The sequence below is a fragment of the Lithobates pipiens genome, unplaced genomic scaffold (genome assembly GCF_037356315.1).
Source record: "Lithobates pipiens isolate NorthernLeopardFrog02 unplaced genomic scaffold, aLitPip1_a1.2 Scaffold_27, whole genome shotgun sequence".
NCBI lineage: Eukaryota > Metazoa > Chordata > Amphibia > Anura > Ranidae > Lithobates > Lithobates pipiens.
In genome coordinates, this window is record NW_027507788.1 from 194,813,193 (window position 1) to 194,836,682 (window position 23,490).

At 41.3% G+C, this 23,490-nt stretch overlaps 1 protein-coding gene across 2 annotated transcripts in view; it reads left to right on the plus strand.

The window, feature by feature from the left end:
• LOC143934452 (tyrosine-protein phosphatase non-receptor type 11-like) overlaps nt 1-23,490 on the plus strand; it is a 229,950-nt gene that overhangs the window by 165,641 nt on the left and 40,819 nt on the right. For both annotated transcript variants that reach the window (XM_077458101.1, XM_077458100.1), the window contains exons 3-6: nt 7,074-7,268; nt 19,048-19,240; nt 20,679-20,798; nt 23,324-23,437. In XM_077458101.1, coding sequence (XP_077314227.1) covers nt 7,074-7,268; nt 19,048-19,240; nt 20,679-20,798; nt 23,324-23,437 — 622 coding nt within the window. The remainder of the gene's footprint in view (nt 1-7,073; nt 7,269-19,047; nt 19,241-20,678; nt 20,799-23,323; nt 23,438-23,490) is intronic.

A 23,490-nucleotide genomic window follows, 5' to 3' on the forward strand; every position in this document is an offset into this window, starting at 1 on the left:
CAGACAGGGCTAGGCATGATGGGAATTGTAGTTCCTGAACAACTAGAGGGCCATAGTTTGAAGACCCATGGGGTAGAGAATAGGTGGCTGACATGTTTTACATACATTGCCCAGATATACCTCCTATAACCGGCTGATCAGAGTTGGAGCGGTCTTGTATGTTAAGTTTTCCTGACTGGACCATGTTGCAGGCCAATGACCAGACCTCTTTTTGTGATTCGGCACTGCGTCGCTTTAGCTGACAATTGCGCAGCCGTGCGATGTGGCTCCCAAACAAAATTGACGTCTTTTTTTTTTTTTTTTTTTTTGTCCACAAATAGAGCTTTCTTTTGGTGATATTTGATCACCCCTGCGGTTTTTATTTTGTGCTATAAAAACAAAAAAAAGCAACTTTTTTATTTTATTTTTTTTTTTTTTTTCTCAGTTTAGGCCGATACGTATTCTTCTACATATTTTTGGTTAAAAAAAAAAATCGCAATAAGTGATTGGTTTGCGCAAAATTTATAGCATTTACAAAATAGAAGATAGTTTTTATGTTTTTATTAAAAAAAAATTTTTTTTTTTTTTTTAACTAGTAATGGCGGCGATCAGCTTTTTATTTTTATATTATTTTGTTGTTTTTTTTTTATTATTGTGACTGCGTCATTATGGTGGACACATCGGACATTTTTGACACATTTTTGGGACTATTGTAATTTATACGGCCATCAGTGCTATACAAATGCACTGATTCCTGTGTAAATGACACTGGCAGTGAAGGGGTGGTTAACCAGTGGGTGACAGTGTAGGAGTTAAGTGTTTCTAGGGGTGTGGCTGTGTGCTAGTGAACACAGATCTCTGCTCCAATCACAGGAAGCAGAGATCAGTGTCACTTGCTGCTAGGCAGAACGGGGAGATGATATTTACAACAGCATCTCCCCGTTCTCCTTCCCCGTGAGATGTTCGCTGGTATCCCCGTGGTGATAGAGTCCGCAGGACCAGCGACCGGACTCATGGGGGTCCCGACCGGCACGCATGCGATGGCAGGATGGCAAATTGAACTGGACGTACCTGTACGCCATTCTGCCGACGTACATCGTCGTGCGCCGGTCGGGAACTGGTTAAGAGTGTGCACACTTATGAAACCATGTTATTTTAGTTTTTTATTTTTACTTCCCTCCACCAAAAATTTGCTTTAATTTGTTGTTCAGCTGAGTTGTACAGTTTATAGGGCACGTTAAAGATGGAAAAAGTTCTGAAATTATTTTTGTCATTTTTTTTTTCTTTTACATCACAGAAATCTGATATTTTAACCGGGGTGTGTAGACTTTCATTAATATCTAGCCTACGACCTCTCAGTGCCCTTCAGGCACTGACTGTTAAAAAATGTATGAACTAAAAAAAAACAAAGTTTGATTGGATAGTAAAGTGTAGCAGCAGTTACCCACCTCTGTTCGCTCTGCCCTCTCCATCTGTCAGCATGTTTCTTGTCAACATATGTGCATATGGTTTAACTATTTGGCTTCTTGTGCTGCTTCTTTTTTGCCAGACTGGGTGCTGCTTTACAAGGGATAAGAGACTGATTGTACTTCCACTAGCAGAGATTAAAAGTAATTTTCAATGTTTTTGAATTAATACTTAAAGCGGAGGTCCACCCTAAAGTGGACCTTCCGCTCATTGGAATCCCCCCCCCCCTTCCGGCGCCACAATTGGCACCTTTCAGAGGGGAGGGGGGTGCAGGTACCTGTACAGTACAGGTATTTGCACCCACTTCCGGGATGGCTCTCTGCGGAAAGGGAGCGTAGATTACGCCCCTTTCCGAAAGTCCCCCGCTGCCTGCTGGGAAACACACAGATCCCAGAGGCAGCGGGTCCATCCTTATTGCACATGCGCAGTAGGGAACCGGGAAATGAAGCCGCAAGGCTCCACTTCCTGATTCCCATATCCAAGATGGCGGCGGCAGCACCCAAGAGACGATCGAGAGATCGGCTTCGGGTGCCGACATCGCAGGCGCACTGGACAGGTAAGTGTCACTATTTTAAAAGTCAGCAGCTGCAGTATTTGTAGCTGCTGGCTTTAAAAAAAAAAAAAAAAACGCGGACTCCCGCTTTAACTGCAGTAATTGGTGTTCAGTTTTACACCCAGTTACTACTTGTACGCTTTAAGATTTTTACATACTAATTCTGCACTGTATAAAACTTGTAAATAAGAGCTATGATGAAAGAAAACATTTTCTGTGGTCAGTTACGCTTTATAGATACGGATGCATTATTCATTATTATCTCTCTGGGTTGCAGATGCAACTATTATTCATTCATAGCTTTTAAGCTTGCAAAAAGAAATATAAACAAAGGTTGTTCAGCTGCACAGGAAACTAGATTGACATTAGATAAACTGTATTGTATTTTGAAAATGTCTCACTGATAAGTCACCAATCAGGGTTCATATTTTACAGGTTGCAGGATACATAATGTTTGCTATGACCTCATTGGACCAATAGGTCCATGGTTGAATTCAGCTTTGTTAGTGGTAAAGTGGATCATACACAAGTAGAATTTAATTTCAAACATCTGTTTGGAAATTCTTTAAAAAATCATTAGTCAGAGCATTCCATGTTGCCATTATTGAGTCATATTTTGTTTAAAAGCCCTTACAGTTTCATGCAGACCTTCTACTTGAAGGGCATTCTAGATGTAATAAGCCATTATGAAATGGAGGACTAAGAAAATTCCATTCAGTTATAGCATTTAATTCATTTGAAAAAAAAAAACTCGTCCTGCTTTTTTTTTTTTTTTCTTATCAGTTTGGTAAAAAATGATAATTTGACCGAACTCACCATTCGAAAATTGAAAAAACATTCTGAAAACAAAATTCAGCTAGTGTATGGCCAACTTTAGAACTTTTTGTCTTTTTTTTTTTTCCCATTAGATAATGATGGGTAAGAACTTTTTCAGGATTTCATTGCTGTCTGTGTCCCTTTTTTGGAGAGCTTTACTGATGTCCTACACCAATGGCAATGTGGACACCAGGAGAGGAAGTGAGGGAAATCTCCCCAGTGATACAGGCAGCAATAAAAAAAACTTTATCCAGTTCGGATCCTGCTCCAGTCTATCCAAAATGAAGAAAGCATTTGGCTGGGGTTGCAGTTAAGGTTTAATGTGTTGAATAAAGTGTTACTAAAACCCTTGTGTGTTTTTTTTTTTTTTATAAAAAACTTACTTCCTCCTCTTCTGGGGTCCCTCAGGGGTGCTGGTGGCTCCTCTTCTCAAGTGCCCTATCGGAGAAGCGCTCTCCTACGGGACACCCGTGCGGGCACACTCCCGAGTCCTGCTGCTACATCTATTGACACAGACAGCAGGCCTTGGCCCCGCCAGGGTAAGCCCAAGACTTCGTGCTGCCTCGGCCCAAGAATGAAATTCTGCCCTCCCCCCCCACAAAAAAGAAATCACATCCATTATTTTGTATCATGACAATTAAAGCTAAAATTAAATGTATCAGGAGGTCAGATTTACATGCAACAGTGACGGTGGTGGGGGGGTTCCGTCCAATGCAGCTGTGGTAGTAAGGGCGGTTCAGAGAGAGGAAGTGGTGGTGGGGATGGGGGGTGGGTTTAGTCAGAGGCAGTGGTTGGGGGGGGGGGGGTTCAGTCAGAGGCAGATGTTGTGATGGGGACGGTGGGGGTGGCTTAGTCAGAGGCGGTAGTGGTGGGGATGTGATCAATAGCACTGCCACTTGCTTGCTCAGTGTCAGTCGTGCCTCCAGAGATGCCTTTTCCAACATGGGGTCTCTGCTCACAGCAGAAAGCTCCTCCTCCTTCACGCTGTTGGCGTTAGCTGTTAACCACATTTTTGGAAAGCAAAGTTAAATTTCACCCGCCACACTCAGGCCTGATTGACAAACCTGTTTAATCAAGAAATCGCCTAAATAGAAGCTGTCTGACAAAGTGAAGCATGCTAAAAGATCTCCAAAAGCAACACTTTGTGCCATAATCTAAAGAAATTCAAGAACATATGAGAAACCTAGTCTTTTACATATATTAGTCTGGAAAGGATTACAAAGTAACTTCTAAGGCTTTGGTACTCCAGCAAACCATGGCGACAGCCATTATCCACAAATGGCTAAAACTTGGAACAGTGGCAAACTTTCCCAGGATTGGCTGTCCTACCAAAATTACTCCAAGAGCACAAAGACCTCCAGGATTCACTATGGATCTATTTTCACAGGACCAGTAAGGCTTCATGTATACTAGCCTACATCGGCAGCTCCTAAACTAAACTTTCTTTTTTTTTTTTTTTTTTTTTTTTTTTTTTGCCAAAGCTCCTAAACTCAACTTCATAAAGGCCTATGTGTCCACTTACACAAAGGCTTTTAGCAGAATTTAGAAGCTGGCGCGTTTAGGTGAGCTTCAACCTGCCTCTCCTGAACACGGAAGAGTCGCATTCAGAATAGGACAGTTTTGACCGGTCGTAGGAAAACGCAAAACCATGGCGAACGATAAATGTAGGCCAGTGTACATTAAATCGCATATTGTAGTGTGCCTGCAATGTACATAAAACTGACCCCGCAGGTGTGAACGGGCCCTTAGGGCTGGTCATATATTGATTAGTTTTTCGTTAAACCAGCGGGTTAAAAAAAAACAAACCCCATTCCTCCATCCACACACACTCGATGTGGAAGGGAGATTGCTTCAGCTTTGTCATTGTATTCTAAGAGCTGTTTCCTATACAGTGCTGTTCGAGGGGGAAAATACAGAAGGAGGATTAAACAGAAGTCAATTGGTAAACTAGGCCGCAGGAATGGATGTAAATCTGTCGCTGGAGCAACTGTGTGGAAATAGATGCTAAAAAAAAATAAAAAAATAAAAACTTGACAGGGAGAAGTTATTTAAAAACAAATGCGTATCGCGCATTTACAAATGCTGTTTTTGGTGGGGCCAAAAAAAACATGAATAGACTAAAAAAATAAAAATAAAAAGCCTATGTACTTTATATTTCCTAGTGTAGGGTGACGGAGCATGTACAGTGGTGTGAAAAAGTGTTTGCCCCCTTCCTCATTTCCTGTTCCTTTGCATGTTTGTCACACTTAAGTGTTTCGGAACATCAAACCAATTTAAACAATAGTCAAGGACAACACAAGTAAACACAAAATGCAATTTGTAAATGAAGGTGTTTATTATTAAAGGTGAAAAAAAATCCAAACCATCATGGCCCTGTGTGAAAAAGTGATTGCCCCCTAAACCTAATAACTGGTTGGGCCACCCTTAGCAGCAACAACTGCAACCAAGCGTTTGCGATAACGTGCAATGAGGCTTTTACAGCATCCTGGAGGAATTTTGGCCCACTCATCTTTGCAGAATTGTCCTCATTCAGTTACATTAGAGGGTTTTCGAGCATGAACGGCCTTTTTAAGGTCATACCACAACATCTCAATAGGATTCAGGTCAGGACTTTGGCTAGGCCACTCCAAAGTCTTCATTTTGTTTTTCTTCAGCCATTCGGTGGTGGACTTGCTGGTGTGTTTAGGATCATTGTCCTGCTGCAGAACCCAAGTTCGTTTCAGCTTGAGTACACGAACAGATGGTCGGACATTCTCCTTCAGGATCTCTTGGTAGACAGCAGAATTCATAGTTCCTTTTATCATGGCAAGTCTTCCAGGTCCTGAAGCAGCAAAACAGCCCCAGACCATCACACTACCACCACCATATTTTACTGTTGGTATAATGTTCTTTTTATGAAATGCAGTGTTCCTTCTACGCCAGATATACTTGGACACACACCTTCCAAAGAGTTCCACTTTTGTCTCATCGGTCCACAGAATGTTGTCCCAAAAGTCTTGGGGATCATCAAGATGTGTTGTGGAGAAATTGAGACGAGCTTTGATGTTCTTTTTGCTCAGCAGTGGTTTTCTCCTTGGAACTCTGCCATGCAGGCCATTTTTGCCCAGTCTTTTCCTGATGGTGGAGGCATGAACGCTGACCTTAACTGAGGCAAGTGAGGCCTGCAGTTCCTTGGACGTTGTTGTGGGGTCTTTTGTGACCTCTTGGATGAGTCGTCGCTGCACTCTTGGGGTAATTTTGGGCGGCCGGCCACTCCTGGGAAGGTTCACCACTGTTCCATGTCTTCGCCATTTGTGGATAATGGCTCTCACTGTGGTTCGCTGGATTCCCAAAGCTTTGGAAATGGCTTTATAACCCTTTCCAGACTGATAGATCTCAATTACTTTCTTTCTCAATTGTTCCTGAATTTCTTTGGGTCTCGGTATGATGTGTAGCTTTTAAGGATCTTCTGGTGGACCTTACTGTGTCAAGCAGCTCCTATTTAAGTGATGCCTTGATTGTGAACAGGTGTGGCAATAATCAGGCCTGGGTGTGGCTAGAGAAATTGAACTCAGGTGTGGACAACCACCGTTATAGTATGTTTTGACAAGGGGGGCAATCACTTTTTCACACAGGGTAATGATGGTTTGGATTTTTTTTCACCTTTAATAATAAACACCTTCATTTACAAATTGCATTTTGTGTTTACTTGTGTTGTCCTTGACTATTGTTTAAATTGGTTTGATGTTCCGAAACACTTAAGTGTGACAAACATGCAAAGGAACAGGAAATGAGGAAGGGGGCAAACACTTTTTCACACCACTGTACATGTGAACGGGGACAAGTAGGAAAAAAATGGGATTCTGAATGTTGCGTGTAGACAGGTGTAGGGAGAAAAGCTGAAAAATGCTGTAGTATGAATGTTTACTTTGACCTGCCATCCACTAGGTAGGGCAAGTGCTTTATTGCTAATTTAATGGATTGATTAGGTTTTTCCTCATTTCATACTTTTGGTAAAGCTATAGCAGATTGTATGAAGATTAGATGTATGGCCAGCTTAATACAGTTGAAATATTGACAGAGCGGCCAACCAGTAGGGTGTCCAGCAGAACATGTCCCATATCTCTGCTTGCCACCATATGTTACGGTGTATTTATATTTCTCGAGTAGTCTACATGAGGAAAAAATATACCCGAGGTAATCCATATACATTCAGTATAATACTTTCTTGAAATTCTAGAGCACTTAAATCTAATGATTTGTTCTGTTATTTCTGCAGGAGGAACAATGAAGTCACACACATAAAAATCCAAAACACTGGGGATTTCTACGACCTGTATGGTGGAGAGACGTTTGCCACATTGGCTGAACTGGTGCAGTATTACACGGAGCAGCAAGGTCTACTGAGAGAGAAAAACGGAGATGTGATCGAGCTCAAGTATCCACTGAACTCTCAGGATCCTACTTCAGAAAGGTGAGTGCATCGAATGAAACACGCAGCTATCTTAGATATCCTTATTCCACCGCACCACTGCCATCTACTGGATTTTTAATCTTTTTTTAAATATATTTTAGTTTGTACAGTGTATGGGTTATCTTTGGGCCAGGAAATAACTGTTTTAATATTTACTATTTTTCTGGAAAATTTCTTGTTTTGGTCCTCTGGAACTGAAGATTTCGTTGCTGAGGCTTCAGTCTAGCGACATGCTGCCAAAGTAGAAGAAAGAATGAATTGTGCTAGCATTTTATCTGAGAACCATTCCTGATGACTTTTTGCATACCCCTTAGGGTTGATTTAGTAAAGGAATAGAGAAATGTTCACTTAACAACTTGATAATGAAGATTAAGGCCGTGTTTGTGATTGGGTATACAGAGTAAACGCATTTTCAGGCTCTAACAGAGCTCCAAACAGCAGTAAAGATTGGAAGGGGTTCTAGTCTTTGCACCTACCTTATAGCTGTTCTCCAAGTAGAATTCAATATCTGCCTGCATGTATATTATCTTGTTCTGTGCCTTTATTATACATGCTTAGATGCTTTCTTCAGAAATCGCCACCGAAAGTCCACATTCCAAGACTTTACCATCCTTTTTTTTTTTTTTTTTCTCATCCAGTGAAGGGGCACAGGAGTTCAGAGACTTCAGGGATATATAGTGCCACCTACAGGAGGCTGGAGGCTAGCAAACAAAAAAGTTGTGGGCTGAGTGTCCTGCACATGCTCAGTGCTTTATTTTCTGTCATTTTGACGAAGCACCTTGTACCCTGAGCTACATAGACCTGGGATCTTGGATGTATAGTAGACAGTGCTGATGTTAATGCCTTCAGCTCACATACTGCTAATGGTTCAAGAGTTGCCTGCAGTGCACCCGCTGTGGTGCCTGACATGGACAACCTGGACGTTTTCCACCTTTTGGAGTCTTTACTCCCCCTGTCAAGCACATATGCCTCCTTGGCTCAATTCATTTCACCATTGTCATGCATGGTTTCATGGACTCCTTCCCTCCATGAAGACTGGACTGTCCCTGGGCCCGTAAATCCCACACTGGAGTCAGAAAAGTCCCACCTAAAGATATCTTAGGAAGATACTTACAATGCACTCTAGCTTCTCTGGCTGGGGAAGGGTTCTGGGCACCTTGTCGGTGCAGGACACATGAAAACCGGAGTAATAACTCCCGATCAACCTTATGGAACTTTGGGCGATCTGGCTGAGCTTGCAATGCTGGAAATCCCGACTGGAGGGTCCGTTGATTTGGATTCTGTTGAACCACACCGTGGCATCCATCAACCGTCATTGAGGCAGAATAAGTCTTGCCATGGCAGAAGGGGTAATATGAATCCCGTTCTGGGCAGAGCTTCATGTTCCAGCCTTTTCCAAAGTGTACACCATAGGAGTTGGCATTTAGAAGTGGGACTTCTTCAGCTGGCAGCACCTGGACCCAGGGGAATGGTCCCTGCACCTGAAAGTGTGTCAGTACCTGTGTTACAGGTAGGTGACACCAGATGTGACCTCTTGGCTTTTAGGAACAACAAACTGGATGGGTTTGTCTCAAGATAAAGGGTTACAAGGGTCAAGATAAAGGGATCTCAGTGAATGCCTTGGTGGCTCTTAGAGATCGGTACAGCCTGATCTACACCTTTCCTCCCCTAACACTCCTTCATTGGCTTCCCAGATTGATACTTTTCTTAAAGCTAGGAAGTCTAATTCCAGCAAGGTCTATCACTGCACTTAGAAGGTATACTTTGCTTGGTGCATGGTAAAAAAAAAACTCTTCTCAGTGGGATAAATCCTGGACTTTTTTACAAGTAGGTCTGGATCAATATTTGGCCTTGAGAAGCTTGTGATCTTGTTCCAGAGACCACTGGCTTTGGATTCTGGAAACCTTTTTACAGGTTGTCTCGTGTGGCTTCCCCTATGCGCTTCCGTATGATGTCTTGGGATCTTAATTTGGTTCTCTTGGTGCCCTGAAACCCGCCGTTTGAACCAATCAGGGGAATTTCCCTTTCTACTCTCACTCGCAAGGTTACATTCTTCATTGACATCACCTCTGTGCAGTGAATGTCCTAGCTAGTGGCATTATCCTGTAAAGAACCCTTTCTGGTCTTGCATTTGGACAAGGTGGTCCTGAGACCCAGAACGTCCTTTCTTCTTAAAATAATTTTGGCTTTGCACCTCAACCAGGACAAAAAAAAATTTCATCCCTCTATCTGGATTTACTCCATCAGATGGAAAGTTACTTCCACTATCTGGGTGTTGTGCGGGTAGTGTGAGTTTAACTCACAACTTCTGCATCTATTTGAAAGACTGACACTTGTTGTTCTTCATGGTCTCCGGAAAAGGAGAATCTGCTTCTTCTTTTTTTTTTTTTTTTTTTTTTTTTTTTTTATTAAGGCTGGGTTTACACCTATGCAAATTGAATGCGCGTTTCCCCGCATCCAATTTGCATGGTAGGAGATTGTGACCGGCTCTCTATGAAGCCGCTTCACATATCTCCACTGCGGCTCCAGTGCTAACTTGCACAGGTGTCCTGTGCGTCTTTTGGTCCATTTCAGGTATGAATTCGGCCCAAAGATTTGGGCTGAAATCAGACCTGAAACTGTGAACAGGGAAACACTGGACCCCTGCTGTGAGCGCATGCGCAATAGTGTTAACCCAGTCTCAATCATTTCTCTGTGACTCGGACAGACCATCACCCATGCTTATGATCTGTTAAGGTGCACTTTAGTAAGTGCTTCTTAGCATTTTGGCATCATGCAACTGTTTACCAGGTCCTGAAGTGATCTGTGGTGCCACACAGTACCCTTCCTCTTTACCTGGAAAGAGCATAAAATTGTTGCTCGCTTTTGTGATGTAATAGGTAGTTGGCAAACTTTTTACCACAATTTTGATAAAATCAATGGGCTCTATTAGGATGGGTAGAGGGAGGCTTGGGAGCTTGGTTATTGGTATTCTGAAAAATCAACTTTACTGCGATTTTACCACGTTTTGCGGTGAATTTTTATTTTAATTTTACTCACGGTTTATTGGTTTTCTGAAAAAGTTGTACAATAACAGAGCCTTTGGACATTCCCCATCTCAAACAGCACAAATCAATCAAAAAGAGAAAAACACAACTACTACATTTGTTGCTCCCCAAACATGCTCCAAAAATGGGAACCAGGTGATGTGCACAGCCAGGCTATGCTATGCTTTGCTTGTGCATGGGTGTAAACCTGCATATGAAGAATTCCCTAAACGTGAACATTCAGAGAAAAATTTGGTCCCGTCCCCTGCTGGCCAGGGCTATGCTGAGTGACAGAGTAAATATTAGGAATGGATGGACAAAAATACAACTTTTCACCTTTCACCCATTGACTCCCACTGCTGTCAATCACAGCCAATGAGCAGAGAATGGGAGGCATGGTCTATGCGTCTTATGGACGCATAGAGCAGCGTCTCGAGAGCGAGCACACATGTAGTATTGCCCTTAGGGCAAGTGGCTTTCTCTGCAGGCACTGCTTGAGGGGGAGGAGCCAGGAGCACCGGCAGGGGACCCGAAAGGAAGAGGGATTGAAGCTGCTCTGTGCAAAAGCACTGCACGGAGCAGGTAGGTATAACATAACATGTTAAAAAAAACAAAGCTTTTAATACCACTTTAAAGGAGAAGTATGACCAAAGCTTTTTTGAGCCTATTTCTCCTATGGATCACTGGAGTCCAGAATGAATCCATTTTCGGCCAACAGTGAGCTAAAACCTGCTGTCCACCGATACCACTCAGCCGTTCCAGGCTCTGCAAGGATCCCAACTTTACAGTCAGGATTGATCTAGATGCCTTAACTGGCATCTGGCTCAGACTCTCAGTGAGCCGCTGAAAGCTTGAGCCAGCCCCTCCCAGTCACCGGCTCTCTGCTCACTGAAGACTGAACTGCGTGATCAGCAGTGTTTGATCACTCAGTTCTTGGTCTTTGAAGCGGCAGGGGTCAGATACAGCTGCAATCCGATCTACCTAGGTGAGTATAACTGACTGAGTTTTTATTTTTATTTTTTTTAACCCTTACTACTTTTATTCTTTCCTTCTGAAAATGCGGTCATGTTGATTCAACATCTTCCGTACTTTGAGTCCGAGAACAAGAATGCAGAGCTGACTTCACTTTGACTTTGCTTTTTGCATATATACTCCAGGCCAGAGACTTAAACTGTGGAAACCAGTGACAGCCAAATATTATTTTCATAAAGCAGTCTGTAATGTGATGGCCAAGAAACCTTAAATATTTTGAGAAGATCTGTAAAAGAGTGGGCTAAAATCCCTCTTGAGATATGTGCAAACCTGGTCACCAACTACAAGAAATGTCATGTTTTACTTGGGGATAAAATACTTATTTTACTCTCTGAACTGCAACTCAATTTATAACATTTGTATCGTGTTTTTTCTGGATCTTTGGTTGATATTCTGTCTCATTTATAATGCACTTATGATAAAAATTCTAGACCCTTCATTTCTCTTAAAAAATCTGCAGGGGATCAACTAATTTATTTTCCCACTGTGACTCCAACTATTCTTAAAAGTACTGTGTATACTCACGTATAGGCTGACCCGAATATAGGCCAAAGCACCTCGCGTATAAGCCTAGGGTGGGAAAATGCAGCAGCTACTGGCTAAACAATGCCCAATTGCAGCCTCACTGTGCCCATTTGCAGCCTCACTGTGCCCATTTGCAGCCGTACCTTTGATTACTAAAACAGCGGGTGTCTCCCATTGTTATGCAGTCTGTTCAGCGGCTGTCCATTGTAACAAAGCCGTGCCTCCTTCTTCTCTGTGATAGAAGGAACACTGATCCCGTTTCCCAGAATTGTATCAGTATTCATCTGTCACGGACAAGGAGGAGGCGGGGCTTTGTTACAATGGGCGGCCGAGCAGACTGCATAAAACAGCAGGAGACACCTGTTATTTTTGTAATGAAAGGTACGGCTCACTCGCGTATAACTCGGGGGGGGGGGGGGGGGGGTTCAGCCTCAAAAATGGCTTATACTCCAGTATATACGGTATTCACTCCTCCCTCCTCCTACCTATCCTGCATACCCGGTTTCAAAAGATTTATGCACTTACCTCATTTTACTCTGCTCCAGTCTGGCCACATGTTCCTGCAGCTCAGGCTCCCCTGTGTCAGAGCAACTGCTGCAGGGAAGAGGAGGAGGTGCCAACAACAGCTGGGCCTGGGAGCCTCTGGAAGCCCACAGCAGTTGTCCAATGCTCCCTTACACAGGGTAGCCAGAACTGTAGGACCATGTGACCTGATCAGAGCAAATTTAAAAATGGGTAAGTAGACGGGTCATTTTTTTTTTTGTACAGGGTATGCAGGAAAGGTAAAGGGGGGGAGGGGGGTGTCCATTTTTAAGAATAGTTGGGATAGACTTTACTACCACTTTAATCATTTTCTCTGTACCGGGCCAGCTTCCCAGTAACGCCTACTTATCCTGTAGACCGTCATGGACACATAGGTAATCTTCCTCCTAATTGGAAATCCTTGTACTTTTTGGAGATCTTTTCACCAGCAAGATGCGTCTATTTTTCTTTTTCATTAGTTTTTAATGAGAGTAAGTATGTTGGGTCCCCAGGGTATTGCGGCAGTTTGTGTTTGTTCACCTACCAATGAATAAATAATATTTCTTAGAACGCTTACATAAAAGTTCATAAAACAAACTGCAGCATTGATTTTTAAGTGGTTGTTATCAAACGGTATTTGTGTGAAAAGGCTGTGTGTGTAAAGTCAGGAGATCGATAGTTGATTTTATTTTATTTATTTTTTTTTTTTTTATTTATTTTTTTTTTTATTTTTTTTAATAAACATGTTTAATGCATTCGGGTTTTTCTTCTTCTTTTTTTTTTTCCACAGTTTAAAAAGAAACTCAGCATTTCCCCTCAGTTTTCTAGACTTAATATTGATCCATAAATGTGAACTTGTTCTGTTCTTTGATGCTTTGTGGCAACAGTTTCCATCCCCTACTGTCCCCAATCTATACTACACAGATTTCAAAATTTTAAGTGGGAATTTTAGTTGCGGTTTTCATTCCAGAATCGTACGTTGTTTGCAACGGTGAATCTATCTACCTCTGTCTATTGTCATGACACATTCTAGACATGACAGTTACCAGATCCAGACATTTTTAGAGCAATACCAGATACCTATATACCGTTTACCATTTTATTTTTTTTTTAGCTCCATTTACGTCCATGGTTACCTGATTAAAGCCTGTCTCTGCGGAGAGCACAAATGCTCCCCCCGCACTGCAGGGGTTAAATGCTTGCTTAGGTCAAGGGGGCTGCAAAAATCAGTTTTACTTACCCGGTCCTCTGCAACCGGGGCTCGCCCCTACCCTAACAGCCAGAGGGGTCTTCCTTGGCATCCTCGTGTCCCTTGCAGGGCTATGGGTTCTAAATTGGACTCAATGATGTCAGAGGACCCGAGACAAACGGCTTGGTGAGAGGAGAATGTAGGGATTGTTCTTATTCAGAAAAGCCTGTGGGAGGACCAGGTAAAGTAAAAGCGCCTTTTTGTGGTCCACCAATTTAAGCCTTGCATTGTGGGAGCAGCCCAACCGTACGGCAGCATTTTTGTTTTCCCTGGAGTTCAGCTTTAATTAAGCAATTGACTATCTCAGGAAGTATGTCCTATTATTTAAAAAAAAAATAGGGTTCAGTTTGCAGTCGCATTAAAAAAAAAAAGAAATTAGAACTGTTAAGTGAAAGATGCCTTGCCCTCACATTCTACCATCACTACTAAATGATGCCTTCGATCACTTCTGCAATTTCAGGGCCGGTTCACCCTATTGTGATGGCAGACATCGCATGTAATTTGCAGCACACTGCTGTTCACATTACATGCGATGTCTGTGCGGTGCGATGTCAGCCATACAGATAGTATGGCTGATATCGCACCGCATTCGGTGCAAACACGCACAGGACCCTTTTTTTTCTGTTCGGACCAGAATCGGATCGCATGTGTGTGTTCACACATATGTGATCCGATTCATGTCCGAACTGTCAGTTCGCAGTGCGATATGTGAGCTGAAATGGGGGGTGTCGTTGGCATATAATGACACTCCCTAGCAGTTCGCATATGGCAGTGTGAACTGCCGTGTGTGTCAGGTTTGATGCGGGAGCCCACAGTTGATTCACGGGGTTCTCGCATCGCAGTAACGTGAACCGGCCCTAAGACTCCTAATGAAATCTGGCAGCCAGAAAGTAGACACTTTCAGGGGATTGTGGGACTTCTGGGCCATCCCCCCAAGGCCCCACAACATCAGAGTGTTTCTATTCGCCATACTGAAATCTCAAAGATTGGCACTGAAATTAGTTGTCTATAAGGCCCATTATCCTTTAACCACTTCAATACAGGGCATTTTCACCCCCTTCCTGCCCAGGCCAATTTTCAGTTTTCAGCGCTGTCGCATTTTGAATGACAATTGCGCGGTCATGCAACACTGCGCTCAAATTCCTTTTTTTTTTTTTCTTTTCCCCCACAAATAGAGCTTTCTTTTGGTGGGATTTGATCACCTCCTGCCGTTTTTTATTTTTTTGTGCTATAAACAAAAGAAGGGTGACAAGTTTGAAAAAAAACTAAATATTTTTTACTTTTTGCTATAATATCCCAATTTAAAAAAAAAAAAGTCTTCCTCAGTTTAGGCCGATACATATTCTTCTACATATTTTTGGTAAAAAAAAAAAAAATCAAAGCGTATATTGATTGGTTTGCGCAAAAGTTATAGCGTCTACAAAATAGGGGATATATTTATGGCATTTATTCTTTTCTTACTAGTAATGGTGGCGACCTGCTACTTTTTTTTATTTTTATTTTATTTTTTATGTTTTTTATCGTGACTGCAACATTATGGCGGACACATCGGACATTTTTGACACTATTTTGGGACCATTCACGTTTATACAGCGATCAGTGCTATAAAAATGCACTGATAACTGTGTAAATGTCACTGGCAGGGAAGGAGTTAACACTAGGGGTGATGAAGGAGTTAAATGTGTTGCCTATGGAGTGATTCTAACTGTAGGAGGAGGGGACTCGCAAGGGGAGGAGACCTCTCGCCTGACAGGATGTGGATCTGTGTGTTTATACACACAGATCCACAGGCCTGCTCTGTTATCAGGCAATCGTGGGTGCCCTGTGGACATCACGGCCGCTGGGCACCTGCATCGGCTCCTCTAGATGGGTGGGAAGCCCAGGATGCCTTATGACGCCCTCCCAGCATGGGTGATCCCTCCTGCGGACATCATATTACTATGGACGGGTAGGCAAGTGGTTAAATTGTCAGGGCAAAATAAAAATGAAAAAAAAAAAAAAACACGTGCAGTACTTTTTTGCGAAACATGCAAATTTCCACAACTTTCTATACCTTTAAAAAAAAACTTGCAAGTACAGAAAAATAGCTGTTGATCTACAACAAATATACACGGAGCCCAAGTCCCAGTTGTGGGCTGTCAACACACAGCATTTTGGGGACCGAGTGGTGTCTGTGTTGCAGCCAAATCGTTTTTTGGTAAACCAGACTTTTTCAACCAGGCTGCCTTGAGGTTTCTTCGGGGGTGCCTTGGCAAAATGCCAAAAAATTGGTCAAAATCGTATACAAGCCAGCAGGTGGATCAAGCCTGCCTTTTAGTGACATAAGGCCATGGGTTTTCATTATGCACCATTATAACTTTCTAGACACACGCTTCCTAACAGCCAATTACGTCATCGGTCAATAAAGAGGATATCTCCACAGCATCTTTGTTTTGACCCTCCTGTCTGCGCCCCTCTCCCTCAGCACTGGGGTGACATTAGTTGCCTAATGGAGAGAAATTGAGAGAGAAGAAAAACAGTGGAATACTAGTCATTACCAGTGGGCAAAAGTGTATTTTGCTTTTGAAGAATAAATCACCTCTAACGTTGGGTGTCCTACAGGTCTGGATGTTGCGCATTTATATAAAGCCATTAGAATAGTTTTTTTACATTTTTAGAATGGGGTGCCTCGAGACTGTCCGTAATTTTAAAGAAAACCTGTCACTCTTCTCATCTACAACATGATACTGGAATTCTCACAATCTGAAACTCCTGAAAATGTTGATTTTTGAGTAAATTCTGGCTCCGCAATGCTTGTCTTTTGTGCTGAGGCCGGGAGGACTTCTGGAAGTACACCCAATACAGGTTTAGTGCTCAGCAGTATGGGTAGGATGTGGTGAAGGGGCCCATTTTATTCTTAAAGTCCTGTAGTGTAGACCCTTTTAAACTAATTTGGCCTCTTACTGAGTTTCCCTACAAAGTTCAATTATTGATTTTTTATTTTTTTTGAACATATGAACAGAATGACGGTCCCCTGTATTTGATTATAAAATTGTGCCAATAAAAGCATGCCACTGATTAAACTTCTATTCGTGTTCAATAAATGTTTTTAGCTTATATTTTAATTGTGTTTAAATAGGTTTTCCTAGTGCAATAAAGTCAATATAATATAATATTGCTTGGCATTTAATGTGTTCAACTTGTTCTACTGCTTATGAAAAGACATGCTTTGTTCACCTCTTTTCATACAATTGTGCCCACAATCTTTGTCTTCTACCTTTAGGGAGTACATTTTCTTTTACGTTGCAAAAAATAAACTGTTTCACTAAAGGGCAATAGCCCCATTAGCTGCTGTTTTTAATGGAAGCTCTGCTGGCTAATCCCAGGAAGGCTTCTTGGCTGCCAGAGGCTTCGTGGATTAAAGAACGTTCAAGCCATGTTCAAGTGAAATTCTAGCAGAGAATGTAGCTGGGTGCCTATTCTTTTGTTGTTGTCATGCTATTTTGTATTACAATAGAATCTGTCCCTTTTTAAAACAATAAGCCTGCTTGTGCTTTGGCACACTTAAATAACTGTAAGCAGCCTTCCTTTTTAAATATGGTTTGCAGAAAGATTTTTCCTTTTATTTTTATTCATGCAGCATACAGCTTAAAGAGGAACCGAGCAAGCTCACCAGGAAAGTCATTGTACTGGGCCAATCATTGGTTCAGGGCATTCCTAGCCCTGCAACCACATCTGTGCAGGACAGGTAATGCCCCAGTCATAAATGATTGGCTTAATACAGATGACTGCTTCCTGGTGGGCTTGCTCAGGTGGGTTCACACTTGGATCCGGACATACCCAAACTCATGCCTAGTTACCAGTATGGCCTGTGGTCTCTCTGTAGATTTTTGTATTTTTTTTTTCCCCATTTTCTGACGTACCATGTCTTGTTCTGCACTGTGTATTTGTGTGGAGGTGGCCATGTTGGTAGAGGCAGGGTTTTCCTTCCTCCTGTCAAAACTTCCAGCAAGGAGAACAGTGAGCAGAATAGTAGTGACATCCCCCAAATCTGTCAAATCTAGTGAGACTAGCAGTGTTGTAGATCTTACCCTTTGCGAGACCAGGGCTTAGTAAAAATGTTGAAGAGAAAAAAAGTTTGTATTCATATGATAGCATGGGGATGCAAATAGATAGAGATAAAATGCATAGGAGTAATCAATTTAAATTTTAAATGAGCACTAAGGGTAGCGTTTATTAAAAAATTGCAGAGCTATTTGTTCTGTATAATTGCATGTTCCTTCTGTGTGAATGCTGACGAAATTAAATGTTATTAGGCTACTTTCCTAGATTAATGCTATAGAACAAAGAACATCTGACCTTGAGAGAAATACCTCATTATGGCCATTAGATGGCGCTGGCAATCTTTTATTTACACCGCAGTGATCACCGGCGAATCTCCCCATTGGGGACAAAGACAGCAATAACGTCTTGATAGTGTCTAACCCTTCCCCACTCTTGTTTAATTAAAAAAAAAAAAAAAAAAAAACCTGGTGTGTAAAGGATGGCGACACATTCAGGCGATCATGGTAGCTGTAAGCATTAATTAATTTCCTTATGTAAAGATGTTAACAATGCATTTAAATGTGTGTTTTATATATGCTTACAGTTTAGCTTCGAAGTGAACCTCCATTGAAATTCAGCCTTCCCACATCAGCATTACCAAATTAAATTTATAAGCTTACGTTAAGCTCCTCTCCAGCTAAAACTTTTTATTGAATTTTTTAATTTTGAGCTATCATTGATTATACATTTCACAAAATTCCTTAAACATCCAGGTTGACGTAATTGCATCATGCAGTCTCTGCAGATTTGATAGTTGCACATTCTTGCTGCAAAACTCCCCATGCTCTATCGCATTGCCCAAAAACATCCTACTGGATTCTGATTTGGTGACTGGCCTACCATCGGTGGGCATCAGCATAAATCAAGATTCATCAGACCAGGCAACATTTTTTTTCCAGTCTTCAATTGTTTACTTTTGAAGAGCCTGTGCCCACTCTGGGGTGGCAGGAGTGGAACCCGACGTGATTGTAGCCCATCGACCTCAGAGTGTGACATGTTGTTCATTCTGAGATGATTTTCTGGCCATGGCAGTTGTAGAGTGGTTATCAAAGCTGCCAAAGCCTTTCAGCTCAAACCAGTCTGGTCATTATTCTCTAACTTCTCTCATAAACAAAGCATTTCCCTCTGCATAACTGCCACTTACTGGATCTGCTTGCTTTTTTTTGTTTTTTTTGTTTTTTTTTTGTTTAGCATTCTGAGTAAACTTTTAAGACTGTGTGTTTTAAAATTCCAGGAGATCAGCAGTTACAGAAATACGCAAAGAAAGCCCGTATGGTACCAACAATCGTAAAGCATCTTTTGTACAGCTGTCACTATACTGAAATCTTTACTTTCGGTTTAGGTGGTACCATGGGCATCTTTCCGGACGAGAGGCTGAGAAGCTACTCTTAGAAAAAGGAAAGCCTGGAAGTTTCTTGGTGAGAGAAAGTCAGAGCAAACCAGGGGATTTTGTTTTGTCCGTCCTAACAAGTGAAGAGAAGCTGGAAAATGGAGAGCGGAAATCTCGTGTCACTCATGTCATGATTCGATTCCAGGTATTTGATGTGAACCTTCCAACCTTACCCACTTAGAGGCAGGGCTTGGCAAAAACTTGAACTTTTTTTTTGGTCCTTGCTGTGCCGTTACTAGAGTGTGCTTGGGCGTGTTAGGGAGGTGAACAGGACTGTATTGGAGGTCACCTTGATATGGGCATTTTTTCACCTTAAAACAAATGGATTTACCTTGTATACTCAAAGATTCAACTTTAGGACTCCAACTGTGATTGGTGTCTAATTGACGTTCTATATTTATTTTGAGATTTGTGATGACCTGTTTTATGAAGACTTTTTTTTTTTTTTTTTCTGTGCGCCACGCTGATTCGATTGGAGGGCTTTTTTTTTATTCCTTTAGGCTTACACTGTCCACTGGATCCCAAGCCTTAATTCATCAAAGCCATGGTTTCCATAAACTTGCACTATATACGACCGACTGAAACAACTGTATGCAGTTTGGAATAAATAAATACATTTTAAGCCATATTCGCACTCTAGACCTGCAGTTCTGCATGGCTTCACTCACCATTCAGAAATGAAGAATAATTATCTTATTTTTGGATATTTCATTGAATGCAACAGATAATTTTTAGAGATTGTCATACATATTGCCGATTTTGTTTAATTCAGCCAGACTTGCAGTCACTTAAAATGTTCACTTGATCTTTCTTTCATGCTCTAAAACATACATATTTTTTACATTTTGGTAGAGTATACTACAACCGGGCTAAAGCTGAGACCCATCTAACTTTTGAAACCTGGCACAAAATGGCCAACGCTTGCTTCTATATGTCATAGTTTTGATAGAAACTTTGGACAGTCAAACTAAAAGTTGTTTAGGCACCATGACTAGTCCAGTCTAAATGTATATGTAGACCTTTATTAATAGCAAAGTGCTGTACACCAGTAGCTCTTAAAGGTTACAGATGCCATTTAATGGCTTACTTAGATTATAATTATTTAAAGCTTTGCTTTTTTCAGTCTGTTTAAAAAAAATTAAAGTTAGTGTAGTCATGAGATGACATTACTAATTATTCTCGGACTACCCCAGAGTTGACATTACTAATTATTCTCGGACTACCCGAGAGATTACATTACTAATTATTCTCGGACTACCCCAGAGACCCCCCCCAATAATATATTATCATGGGAATAGTGATTGGCTATACTAAACATTTTCTATTGCTTTACCCCCACAGAAGCCATTCATAGAAGTTGTTGGCCACACTTCTGTCTGCATAGAAATAAATGTGCCCACTTAGGCAATTACAATGTGCATAGTTATGAAGTTATCTTGAGAAAACAAATCCTTCAGTAGCTGGAATATGCTCACACTTCTGATCATCCTCAAATATCAATAGTCACCTTCAGCTAATATTTATCAACTGTTGAACCTTTTATATAGTAATTTGTTGACCATTATTAATCCCCTCTTTTACAGCCGGATGGTAAATATGATGTGGGAGGGGGGGAACGCTTTGATACACTGACTGATCTGTTGGAGCACTACAAGAAGAATCCAATGGTGGAAAGGTCGGGCGCTGTGGTGCATCTTAAGCAGGTAAATAACTCATATGTTGCAGTCAATCTAAAGTTTTTTTATATATTTTGTTTTCAATAGCAGCCACTTGGAATGTTATTGATTAATTTGGATGCACAGGCACATATCCTCCAGTTCTTCTTTTTTTTTTTTGTAAATCCTGTTGGATTTTTTAATGTTCCAGTACTAGTTGGTATAGCTGTGGCATTGTTTTATGTTCCAATAAGGTATTATTGAGTGTTAATTATGTTCTTTCACTCTTATTTCATACAGACTAGAATTTGATGTAATGGGCTTTATAAACCAAAATGTCATCACAAAAAATGATTGGTTGCCCTCATAGCCGCCAGTTGTATCCAGATTACATTTTTAGGTAGGCATAAAGCAAAAACAAAACCTCACCCCACCAACCTCTTGCGCACCCAGCTACATTAAATTCACAATTATTAAAGCATCGCTATATGAAAGAATTTCCTCTGTAGACCCCCACAGCATCAGTCGCTTGACAAATGCTTAAATCTTGGGTACATGATCCCAGGTGAAAACTCAGCATTATAGGGCCTCGTTTACCATTCATAAAGCTGGATGGGAATACCAGTGGGAAGATGTTTTGCACTTTAAAGCTGACCTTGCATTAAAATTGCAAAGTCTGCTTTATAAGTTGGGAGTTGGCACCCTCACCACCATCTCAAATGCTAGAAGCACCCATGAAGAAAACTGTTTAATATATTTATCTTATTCTCACTTGGGGTGATATCTCTGGGGAATGCTGAGCAGTCCAAATCTCGTGAGAAAACACAATGCATTGTTCTGTAACGTCACTCACGAGATTTGGTCTACCTAGCATTCCCAGGGATATTGCTCAAGGGATGCGGTCATCACCCCCCTGCTACACAAAAGCAGGGGGAAAGCTAAGTGTTTTGTCTTACATTTTATTTTAATTATTTTGCAGAAGATCAACATAGGGGGAGGGAGTCCTTACAAATAGTGTAAAGCTTTATTTGTATTAACATTATTCACAAAAAGGATTTGGGGAACTGGAGAAAGTGCAAATAAGACTGATAAGAGGCATGGAGGAGCTCAGCTATGAGGATAGGTTTAGAGGAACTGAATTTTATTCTCTTGAGAGGCGAAGATTTGGGGGGAGGGGTTTATGATCAACATGTATAAATACATGAGTAGTCCATATAGTGAATTTGTAATAAGTGGTGTAGAGTTCATGTTAATATCACAGAAGACAAGGGGGCACTGTTTATGTCCTGGAGGAAAAGCAATTTAATCTCCCAAATACAGAAAGGTTTCTTCCCAGTAAGAGCTGTGAAAATGTGTAATGGACTCCCTCAAGATCTGGTTCTGGCCAGCTCCTTATATGTTGTTTTAAAAAAGGCCTGGATTCTTTTCTAAATGTACATAATATAACTGGATACTTACATTTATAGGTAAAGTTGATTCAGGGAATATCCGATTGCCTCTCGGGGAAGCAGGAAGGATTTTTCTCCCCTACTGGAGAAAATTGGATCATGCTTTTGCCTTCCTCTAGATCAATTGTGGTTATAGGATTGTGTATATAGATTGTATGTATGACTTTTTATTTTTTCCCTTTTTTATTGGTTGAATTATATGGATTTGTGTGTTTTTTTATTTTTATTAATTTATTTTTTTTAGCCAGAGGAACTGTAATTCTGTACCATGTTATACTTGCCTGCTCTGTTCAATGGTTTTGCACAAAGCAGACCCAAACCTCCTCTTCTGGGATCCCCACCAGCACTTTTGGCTCCCTCTTCCTTCCGAGTGACCCATAACAAGCCACTTGCTATAGAGGCTCACTCCCTCCTCACTGGATTTAATGAACAGCAGCAGGAGCCAATGAATACAAGCCAATCTCTGGATGAGGTGAAGATCACGATGGCACCACCCGTCCTCTCCACCTCATCCAATCATAGAACACCTTTTATTGAGAAACAAATGAGGCACTCTATGAATGACAGCAGTGCCGAATGAGCAATATTTTGGTCAGTTTTATGTAGAACCTGAACAGGACCTGGAAGATCACAACTATCAGTGTAGTAGTACCGACTGCTACAATGATTTCCAGATTTCATTGCAGTCTAACGGGTATGAGCAATACCGGCTTACACTGTGCCAATCTGGAGAAATGTAAATTTGCAAAACCAATAATTTTAGGAGTTCAGCTTTAACTTCCCGATTGTGACATTATTGATACATGAGACCCAGTGTAATTCCAATTTAATAGATTAATTAGAGAAGGCATGCAAGAATATCCCATACACATAATATTCTGGTTGTCCCAGTCCGCTGAAATGAATACTATACAGTGAAAACACACACTCCAATTCGGTGATCTAATAGTTACAATCATGTTTTGTGTGCTTGTCCACACTGGCCAAGGTGCCAGATCTATGATTACTGCACAGTCATGTTGTAACTTGAGGGTTCATAATAACTAGTTGCTTCTTCGTTGACCCTGATCAAATCTTTTGTTATGTAATTTATACCTTGTATTTATTTTTTTTTATTTTTTTCAGCCATTCAATGCAACGCGAATCAATGCAGCCAACATAGAAACTCGAGTTCGAGAACTGAACAAAATGGCTGACAACACAGAGAAGGCCAAGCAAGGATTCTGGGAGGAGTTTGAGGTACTCTTCTAATGACCTAAACCCGAAAGCATGCCATATGGAAAAACCATGAC